Here is an 11,539-nt window from a genome sequence, read left to right as displayed (position 1 = left end):
GAATTGAACTTTAGCTCAGCAAAGCATAATCATGCAAATGATAACTAAAAAGTTAAACTTTTCTAATGGACATTCAAATGAGCTTGTGGACTTTAAAGAAACTCACACCGTATTCAACCGGAACAAAATGCTTGTGGACATAGAATTTGAGCTTGATCTATACATCAAGTGAACCAGATTGAACAAAGACATTGAACTTGAGTTTGATACTTGAATTCAAACGGATGATTTGTGAACAAGGCTTGGACATGGTTGAACTCAAAGGACAAGAATTTGAACCAAGTGCACTTGAAGTTAAACTTGAACTTGATATGATGTGAATAAATTGGACTCAAGTTCAAATGAACCGAATCATATTTGGACATCGAATACAAATACAAGCAAGAACACGCAACTCGACTACAAAGGAACTTATACATGAATCTAAAAGGGAACTACAATAAGCATGAGCCTAAGTTGAATTTGAACATAAAGGGACTATATTTGGAATGATAACCAAAATTCTTATGAAATGTTAAAGTACCATCATCCTAATTTGAATAAGAAAGATTTGAGTCATTCAAAACTTATGCAAGCAAGCAGGTGGAAGACAAGTTCTCAATGTGTAAGGGAGGTGAATGATGAAAATAAGTAACATCTATATCAACAGTGCAATTAACTATAATCAGAAGGATTCAAAATGTAGCTTGATGATAAGTTTTAACGATGCATGACCCGATTATTTTGTTCATCTTCAATGAATGCAACATACTCGATGTCAGAAGATCCACAACGCATACAACGCTTCATTCACAAGTAAAAGTAAAGGCATTCTTCGTATGCATAATGACTGACTTCCAAGATTGGGAGTTGATGACATAAATCTTATAATGAATTTGATGCTTTCATCCTTAAGCAATAACGGGGAGGTATGCAGATGAATGAAACAACCTACCGATTCATGCATATGAAAGGGTGGTGGCAATGCAAATTGTTATGAGTTATCATAAGAGATCTATTATATACACAAAGTATCATCCATAAAGAGATATAGAGATATGTCATAGAATGTAAATTCCTACTAGCAAGGGACTTGAACCTTATGCAATGAATGCAACGGCACTCCGACAATTAAGATCAATCCCCTTGAGGAAGGATACACTGATCCCTTACAAGTGAAAGAAGGTCGATCCGAGTCAAGTGCAACCACTATAAATTGTCGTAGAATGCTTGCTACGTAGAAGACATGTATTCTCTACAAACAAGGAGTTCGATACGTAGAAAATTCAAGCACTTGCAAGAAAAAGCAGGAGATTAGTTAGTGCACTATGACCCGCCTATAAAAATCAACAAATAGTGGACGACAGTCTACCTGTACGAAGTAGCGAACAATTCTATTCAGAAGCTGCTACGTCACGCCACCGGATCTGCAATCTCCGTACAAGCAGACAAAAAGTGTCTACAAATATTTTAAAATACCCCTACACGTGCACTATAAATTGTATACACATAGGTACACTAAAAGGGGTGAAAATAATTATAAAACCCGCATGGGCCCCGGCGAGCGTGTTATTGGTACACACGTGACGTCTAGGGATTCTGCGCGGGTTGACAAATGAATTCAGGTTTGAAACCGATCCTTCTATACGGGTCAATAGAAGTCGACAGGGTTCGAACCATTAAGTAAATATAAAGTTGCGGTGACCAGTATATTTGCTTTAAAACATCCATATTAGGCTTTCAAGACCTATAACAATGAGAATTCACTATTAAAAGGCACGAAGCCTACGAAACCCGATCTTCGATCAATAGCCTGGTCGAGTTGACAGGGTTCAATCAACAAAAGAGAAATAACCCTAAACACCCCGATGATGGCCGTGTTGAATGCAGATCTCAACCGGAGGGGTTCCCCAAATATTTTTCAAATATCTCACAAATATCCGAACTTTTATTTCAAATATTCCAAAGCTCCGCAAAAATCCAAAAAAAATCCCCAAAATCCAAAACTCCACAAAAAGCCCAAATTCTAAATATTTAAAATTTGAAATCCAACTATCAAACGCTTAAAGCAAAACCCATCCACCCTCCGCAACAGTCTGCCAGGGTGGACAAATTCAAATAAACTCTGGCTCACAAAGAGCTAAATTCCTAGTCGAAAATATCGCTAAGATCCATTCTCAAACAATCCCTTGCCAGTAAGGGCGTGGTACGTGTCCTCTAACCGGCAGTTTCGCCGCCAAATGGCACTGCAGGTAAACGGTTATGACCCGGGGCCCTCTGAACCGAGTGGTTTTGCCGCCAAATGGCACCACAGATAGCGGTTATGGCCAGAGCCAATACGCCCCTTAGTGGCGTTAAATCCTTGAGATATGAATCAATAGGATATGATCGATAGGGCACCAATACGCTCCTTAATGGCGTTAAATCCTTGAGATATGAATCAATAGGGTATGGTCGATAAGGCATAAAGCCCTCTATAAGCTAAGGTGGATTTAAATTTGTCCCCTTAGACAAACACCAACCCCGGTCTACAAGGTTTCCTTGGACGAAGCAACCCATGGCTGCCGACAAGGATCCTTCTGTCAGGTTGGGTCGACTACCTCCTCTGACTAAGTAGACCAGGGACCACGATGGCCCGGGATGACGGAACCATGGGATCTTGATCGGGTCCATCATCCATTCCCCCACCATCCGCTTTAAGTGCAAGATGGTGCAATTTCTACTTTTAAATATCAAAATCTTCAAATCTTCCAAGCTCAATTCTTCAATTTCCAAACTTCCAATCCTCAATACCCAACCCTACTGCTGCTACTATATGCCAGATAACACGTATTTCTATACGTATCTGATTGACGACTAGCCTTAATCGAAAGTTCTCTCTCGTAAGCGGGAGGGGTAATTAACTATAGGGGCTTGCGCCTATAGGAAACCAGAACTCAGATCATAAAGTCCTCACAAAATGAGGGCGAAATCTCTGGGTAGTGTCTTATCTACAAACCCATCTGCCTTCCAAAATTTACCTCGGAACTTAGTTCGTTAAACTCCCTCGCCAAATAAGAAAAGGCGGGCGGAGGCCGATGCCGAATTTTCGGAGCCCACAAACATTTAGTATACATTAGTTATCCCAGCACAGCATCAGAAATTTGATTTAGGCTTCGTTCCAAACGAAGCCTTAGTCAATTAACAATAGACTTCTTATGAGAACAAGATTTAAAAAAAAAAAATACATAGAAAATTTTTTGGAAGCAGTATTGCAAAACATCTGCTAAATGCAATGTTATGTGTGGAATCTGATTGTGTTGATCAATTTGATTATTCTGTTGTCTCGGATCTCAAAGTTTGTCGTGTTCATTGAGGGGAGTTTACCCCCTGCTTGGGTTTGGGTGTTTTGCACCAGAAATTTTTTTTTCCATACAACGCCCCGGTGCTACGTACCCAAGTGCATCGGTGTTGTGTTCCCGAGCGCCCTAGTGCTGAACGACATAGAGCATAGCACCACAGCGGTATAAATATGACGCCACACCATATCAAGACAGAGGTTTAAGTGCCGCAATGCACAAACTTACACCGCAGCGCTGCGAGACAGACTGGACGGTTTTCTTTCTCGTTTTTCTGAAGGGTTGCCGTCCCTTAGGGTTATTTTACTTGGCTTTCTCTTGTATTTTGGTAGTGTAGACATTGAGAATGGTGCATGTGAGAAGAGAAGAAAGGAGAGAGTGAGAGAGAAGAGAGATCTATACTAATTTCTCCCAATTTTCATAGTGGATTTATTGGTGTGGTGTTGCTCCGTAGTTTTTTCCCTATTTTGGGTTTTTTCAAGTTAAATCCTGGTGTCCTTTATTTTTCCGCTGCTTTTACTTTCTTGCTTGTTTCGTCATTGTGATGTTTACTCCTTATCATCCCCAACACACAATTCAATGAGTAAATAAGGCATATTTTGCCAAATTAGTATGACCATCATTCATTTCCATTAGATAAACTTATATTTCCAGTGTGAAATCTAAGCTTATCTACAAACAAATAAACATGATTTCATCATAAGATTCAAGTACAGTAATTACCTTCAGCATCACCATCATCAAAATCGTCAACACCATCCATATCCCCCATATTAGCTAACTTCTGCGAAATGGGGATAAAATGACCAACTAGTATAAACCTAAAAAATTAGTCACGGAAAAGAAATACAAAATTGTAATTACCGAGAAGTCCATTCCTTCAAATTCGTCATCATTTGGACCTGAAACAAGTCAAAAGTTTAGATCCTACAAACACATTAATAAGCTATCCAATAGACTCACATCATGCAATGGATCCATTAGCACAAATGTTAAGCCCTTGAACAAACGAGACAAGTTTTCAATCTACTAACAATTTAGCAGTTTTGCAAATATAATAAGACCAGAAATAGGTCTGGAAAATAATAATCAGAAAAGCAAAAGCACTAAAACAATTCAGACTTTTTCCTTCGTATTTACAAAAAAAAAAAACCAACATTTATCACTTATCAATTGTATACATAGGAGAAAATAATACAAATTGGTCACTTAGAATTGAAACTTCAGCGATAAGTCGTTAAAAAGAAAAGAAAAATATTGCTAAGTTTTGTTTTCAAAAGGAACACAAAACAGCTAAAAAAGAGCTTCGTTTGGGACGGCTTTCTTAGTTCTTACTGCTTCTTGAAGCAGCTTTTATATACAACAAATAAAATTTTTATACTAAAAAACAGCTTTAAGAAGCAATAAAAAAACCGTCCCAAACGAAGACTAAATTTTTGATCAATTTACCATAATAGATACAACTTGGCAAACATAAACTTCGTTACTATAGAATAAACTCAGTAGCTATCTATTACCAGATGCTTCAATGCCCTTACACTATTGTTGAATTACTCACAAGTCAGGTATAAAATGCATCAATTAGTAAGATAGACTTACTATTGAGTAATTTTATGTCAAAAAATAAATATAAGGCAAGAACAAACCATCATCTGCATCTACCCATTTATCCCAATCAACTTTTATGTAGTGAGGTAGTTTTCCATCACCACGCAATAGCTTCTTCCACCAACCATTCTCTGCTTTGTTTATGACACAAAAGATGCTCCTAACACCTGTGTTAAGTTTGCTTGTCTACAAAATGAAAAGAAGAATTACTATGAATGAAAAAGAAAATTGAGGTTCATTTAAAAATTTTTGCATGAAATAATCCTTACCTCTACATTAACTTTATCATAGAGCTCCAGTTTCAGCTCATAGAGAATATTTTCTGAACCAGCTATGCCAGAAAAGGTAAACACACCATCTGGTTCAAGGTTTATTTGAACATGTTTTGCATCAGCTAAAAGAATAGTTAGGTAGACCTTGTCAGACCTCTGAGCCCACTTGACTTCAGGATAACGACTAAAAAATTCAGGAAATTATATATTTGCTCATGTTAGGAGTATTTATACACATTTTCAAATGTAGAAAGGAAAATCAACTAATAATAAACTATATCTATTTAAAAACCATTTCGTGCCCTTTAAATTAATCTGCTCCAATTCTATGTAAGTATACATGGGTAAATAGGATCGCACTACAAGCTTGACCTGGACACATTTTTGTTGCCAATAATCTAAAAATTTTGAAAAGCTCTTTAATTTACATTCTCTATACCATACAATTAAAATCACTCAAGCTCTAAGAACATATGTTCTGTATTAACTGAGAAATTGCATGTCAAAACAAAGTTTATAGTGGCTTTTTCCGAGCTTTAAAATTACGCAATTGGGTATTGAGGCATTTTAGTTAGTGAGGCGGTAAGCCTCAAAATCAAAAAATTGTATAAAGTGAAAATAAAAGTTTAAAGTGATTTTTATATAATACACAATTTATTAAAGAATGATATAATAATTTTCTATTGAACTGTGATGTAAAAAATTAGCAAATATATGAAACAAAAAAATTACACAAGACTTAAAATGATAAGTGATAAATTATGTGAAATAAAATTGAAATCCAAATATCACAAGAACAAAATATAATATATAAAAATTTCTTTAAAATATCCTATAACATCATGTTCAACTCTAAATTTCTTCATTCCCAATTCCCTACAAATCCACATTTAATAACTCAAAATTATCTGTACTTTAATCATTGAGCGAATAATTATTTGAGTCGTCGTCATAACAAATTGATCACTTTCTTGCCTCATCCTATGAAATCCAATGCCTCCCCATCTACTTCATTTATTTCAGTCATTGTCCTATTTCAGAAATGTTTGCCATCAACACAAAGATGAGAGTAATACTCCAAAATTTTAGAGGAAGAGGTGATAGTGGTGTATGGCTTCCAAGTGATCCATTGTCCAAAAATTAATTTTTCTTAAATATCTTATAATCCAACGTAGGGAACAAACACTAACAACATTTATAATACCCATAATGAAATAACTCAATAAAAAACACCCTATTCACTTCAATATTACATTTAAATTGTCTATCCACTAATAGCTTGATCTCATTTCTATTATTGACCTTTCAAACATATAAAAACTTATAATTTTCACTATACCCTTGAAGTTTTCCCCATTTTCATTAAATTTATAGAAAATTAAAAATATCTAGTCTTCTTTTAATTTTTGTATAAACCAAGCATCTTATATTCTCATTCAAAGTTCCAAAATTCCATGGAGCAATTCTAATATACATAGTATACAAAGTCAACCCTTGCTTACTTTTCACCACAATAAAGTTAATTTGTGCCATGTAACTAGAGAGTGACATTCTAGCCAACCTTGCCTACTTATTATCATGAGCATGTTAAGTTGTGGTACATCAGCTATGGGCAATATACTGGCAAATCCTTATCTACTTACCACAATTGGGATAAACCCTAATGTGCCTAGAGAAACCCTAGTACTGGTAAAATTAAAATTTGTATTCATTTCATTAGTTCATATAATTTTTATGATTGGTTATTGACATAAAATAAATCTTCAACGTTTGTAAAATTAAAGAAGAAGAAGAAGAAATATTGGGATGACAGAACTACGTGAAGAAAATGTTATAGAAAAAAAATAACTATTAGATTAATAAACTGGGTAAAATCCTCCTCTCCAAATAAGAAAAAGGTGATAGAGGTTCTCTTGTGTTGGAAGAATGCTTCTGGCTATGTATTTGAACCTTTATTTTAACAATTTGAATATTCATTGGAATATGATTTTTTTAAAAAAAAAACTAACTTGAAAAAATATAATAAGTAAATATATATCACGAACAAAAGAAAAGGGAAATAATTTGGCGTGTCACAAAAATACTACAAAAAAAAATTATAGCAAATTAAACATTCCCTTCCCCTCATCTACTTAAAGCTGATTCATATTCAAAATAAGATTACTATGGGACATTAGTAGCACCACAATATAGTGTAAAATGTCACTTTCAGATTTACCTAATATTCTAAAAAGAAAGCCAGTTGTATTTTTACTTTAGCCATCTAGTGAGCGATAATAGCAACAAACAAAAAATTAAATCAAAAAGCATTTGCTTTTCTCATTGGCTTTGGGTTTCCAGTACCGACCAGTGATATAAAAACCATAATAACAACGCTATTGCAATAAATCATTAATAACACTGCTTTATAGACAACATATCAAATATGCACATCAAACAAAAGCATTATGCATGTAAATCCCCCAACGTCGGAGGATTTACATACAAACCACTTTATTTCATGTTATTTACATATATAACACCTAAAACTTTAATATTATATGCCTACCAGTCATAGAACAAATATGAGTATATGAAATGAAATATTAAAGGTTATAGGGTGGTATGGGTAATAAGAATGAAATATATTAGTGATATATTTGATATTAAAATTTTATATGAGTGGTATGAATGTAATATTAAAGTTTTGGATGTTAAATATGTAAATAGTATGAAATAAAGTGGTATGTACATAAAGCCCCCAACGTCAAAGTTCAAAAGGTTTGGTCCTCAAGTTTCTGAGCCTGAAACTAACTTTGAAAGCCCATACAAGTATACAACTACAAGTTGTTCATTTTGCCTTCCTGCTTCTCCACTCATGAATGATGAACCCGTGAAAGCTGGATATAAAATGTGGGAAATGGATAACTTTATTGAATGTTTCAAGGCGGAGGTTAGCATACTCATCTCCATGAAATCCAAAGATTTAAACGAACAAGATGCAAGTTTCATCAGATTATATTGAAGGTTGCCAAGTCAAATAATCTGATGAAAATTCACCAAAAACAACGTCATTATCTCTTCAGAAACTCCATAGGCAATCAAGATGTCACTTTTCTAACTTGTAATGCATGATGGGGAAAAAATAATGAACGAGACAAAGGAAAGAAATTGCCGGGACAAATAAAGGGCCGAAAACTCCTCAACGACCATTTTTTCTAAGAAACAAAAGGCAAAACCGAACAACATCAAACCGTAATAAGAACCAAAACCACAATCTTCATCTCAACCACAAAATTGAGAAAGACCAGTAGGTCAGTTAGTGATTGAACACAAATACAAGCGATGTAATGGAGGTAATGGAGAATCTAAACTTCAAAGTAGTTCACCTCATCTTAGCGTGGGGGACTAAAAATTTAAACCCTAAAGGGTACGAGCGACGAAAGAAATAGCAGCGCCTAACTTCTCTAACTTTCTCGCAGAGCTCCCAGAAGATACCAAGACGTTGGGGCAAATGAACCGCTCCGCCGCAAACGCACGTGTGGAACTAGTAGCACGTGAGAAGTGTTTTTTTCAGTGGGAGTTACACATGCCACACAATAATGCGGAACATTTTAAGCTTAAACTATTTCTTAGAATATCTTATCTAGTTTGTTATAAGTTTTTTTAGAATCTTCTATAACTAGTTTATATAGGTATGTATTGTAGTAGGATTGCTCATTGAATAAAGAATATTACATGTCTTTGAAGCTTTAAGCTTGAATTTATCCTTGTTCCCTAGAGTGGGATTAAATCCTTCAAGCAGGTCCGATTCTTCCGACGATCCAACTACATCAGTTTGGTATCAAAGCCTGGATCTTGTGAAGATCGATAGACTGCAGAAGAAGGTCGGTTGTCAACGATGCTCCAAGTCGAAGAATAAGATTGGCGGTCAACGACGATCGACGCCAAGGAAGGTGGGTTGTCGACAATGATTGAAGCCGTATTGACTTTTATCAAGCTCAAGTGAATGAATCACTTGATCGGATAGATAAAAACCTTTCAATCCATAAGGAGAATCTGAATGCCGTCGGCACCATACCGGCGTCTTCTTCTGCGCTCCTCTCGTCCGCTTCACGCGAACGCCATCTGTCCCGCAATTTTCCCACCGTCGTTAATGACTGCCCTCCGCTAGAGCTTCCCTTCCGGTGGAGGGATTCCCCTCCGTTCCAACACTTCGGTGACGGTTATGTCGCTTTTCGCGATCAGACTAGCTCCCATGCGGGACCCACGTCCTACGCTCCCAACTCTTTCTCTGACCCTCTGCGTGATTTCAGCCAGTCCGATTTCACCACTGCCAATCCGCCATTGCCGCTCGCTCTCAATCTGGCCATTTCGGCATCATCCCATTCCCTCCCCAATAAGCCTGATACTAACTCGCATCCCGAATCTTGCAGTTCCTCTCTGCATTTCGATCCATATCTGTCATTTGCTCCCGCATGCCGTCAAATAAGTTCCCGGAATCCAGAGCAAGTATCAAGAGACAATAAATTCAAGAGTGCCTTTGTATCATCTGATGAGAATGATGAGATTCGATCAAGAAAGAAAAGGTACTCTACCTCCCATGGATCAAACACCGATAACTATGCCTTTCAGAAGACAGAGAAAAATAAAGAGATTGATTGCACTTCGTGCCATGTTGTCGCTGATCAATCTCGAAACAGTAAACAAGAAGTTCTTGAAGAGAAGGAGGATGCATCAAAGGGAAAAGCTATGGAAGGTTTAAAGCAAGTATCCAAGAACAAGGCATCCATAACTGAAATGGCGTCTTTACATCTTGTTGAATATGTTTATACCTCTGGAGAAGAGCTTGAGCTTAATCTTCCCTTATTGAATGCAAGTTCTGATACTAGTTCTCAACTGTTGAGAACCTGCTTAGAATCACAAGAGACTGCCTAGAGGAAATCGAAAAAAAAAAAAAAAAAAACTTACCATGAGGATAAAGGTCGTGATGCTGGGACTGGAGATGTTGATTACATCCATCCAATGGATTCGGTGATCAATGCAACTCACATGAGGCTCATTTTATGGAGGTATGTAATGATCTTTATACCCTTAGCATTGCTGAAATAAATACAAATGGTATTGAAGTATGTGGCAAAGCCATTGGAAGTGGTATTGGGAACGTTTTCCCTGCATGTGTGAAAATGCCCCATCTAAATTCGACTGACAAAGCTGATCTTGTGCAATGCTCCCAAGATGCTCGACGTAATGTCAATGAAGGGTCAGATCCTAAATTTGTGCGGCCTGGTATTGTTGATATGGGAGCTGAGGAAGAAAAGTTGGAGCAGTTCTTGGCTGACATCGATGAGGAGGATCCATCGAATATGCAGATGACTGCTTCCGAGTCATTTGAGAACCAAGAAGGTAGCATGGTTGGACCTTCCAAGTTCATTGCAGAGCTGACAGAGGTGATTATTGAACTTCCTTCAGATAGTTTTGGAGCTTATTTCACATCAATATCGCTGCTCCTCGTAAGCACTGCATCATTAATCTCTTAGGCGCCAGAGAGCGCTTTGGTCTCCCACCTGCCTGGCTTCAAGAGAACTTTTCCGTCGAAGCATTACGCTGGGTATGTGACAATTGATAAGAACCATGGGAAGAATCTATACTACTACTTCGTGGAATATGAGCATAATCGAGAGAAAGACCCTTTGGTACTTTGGCTGAACGGGGACCCAGGCTGCTCTAGCATTGACGGCTTCGTCTATGAGCATGGTCCATTCAATTTCAAATCAGGAGGGACATTGGATTTTAAGGAGTCAAGTACTTTTCTTGATATAACTGACATGGTTCATTATGATACTACATACGAAGTAATGGGTTTGGCATTTCATCCAAATTTCACTAGTAATGGGTGTTTGACACAAACGACGAGTTGTTTTGGTAGATATCAAGGTGTTATTTCTGAATTCACTGTCAATGGCTTCTCATCGACAACGTCTTCAAAGGCAACATCTGCTTTCCCTTCTAAAGTAAAAAAGGATTTTCACCATGGGGCTTCCATATGCAGAACATCATGGCGGGCAAATTCTTTTTGGACCTGAAGATGGGTATTTATATTTTATGTTGGAAGATGGTGGGAATGGTGGAGATTCATCAACGAACAATCTTGTGAGCCTGTATCTGATATGAAAAATATTCAACCCAGGAGGAAATTTTTTTTTCTATGACTTCTACTCCTATCTCCTTACCGCTGATAAGCCTCGACGGAGTCGAGCTCTTTTGATGCAAGGGGAGAATGATGCGGAGCATTTTAAGCTTAAAGTTTTCCTTAGAATATGTTATATAATTTGTTATAAATTTTTCTATAATTTTCTATAA

The 11,539-nt window shown here is 36.9% G+C and overlaps 1 protein-coding gene across 2 annotated transcripts in view; it reads right to left on the bottom strand.

The window, feature by feature from the left end:
* The window catches only part of LOC110116585 (uncharacterized protein OsI_027940), a 15,824-nt gene extending 7,120 nt beyond the window's left edge, over positions 1-8,704 (bottom strand). For both annotated transcript variants that reach the window (XM_020850231.2, XM_020850230.2), the window contains exons 1-5: positions 8,566-8,704; positions 5,195-5,381; positions 4,964-5,111; positions 4,182-4,219; positions 4,041-4,101 (exon numbers count right to left, since the gene is read on the bottom strand). In XM_020850231.2, coding sequence (XP_020705890.1) covers positions 4,041-4,101; positions 4,182-4,219; positions 4,964-5,111; positions 5,195-5,381; positions 8,566-8,570 — 439 coding nt within the window. In that variant the 5' untranslated portion in view covers positions 8,571-8,704. The remainder of the gene's footprint in view (positions 1-4,040; positions 4,102-4,181; positions 4,220-4,963; positions 5,112-5,194; positions 5,382-8,565) is intronic.
* Between the last annotated feature and the right edge of the window lie 2,835 nt (positions 8,705-11,539).

This window comes from Dendrobium catenatum, unplaced genomic scaffold (genome assembly GCF_001605985.2).
Source record: "Dendrobium catenatum unplaced genomic scaffold, ASM160598v2 original_scaffold_76227, whole genome shotgun sequence".
NCBI classification, from domain to species: domain Eukaryota; kingdom Viridiplantae; phylum Streptophyta; class Magnoliopsida; order Asparagales; family Orchidaceae; genus Dendrobium; species Dendrobium catenatum.
Note: the sequence above shows the minus strand (reverse complement) of the source record. Positions and strands in the feature narration are given on the sequence as shown.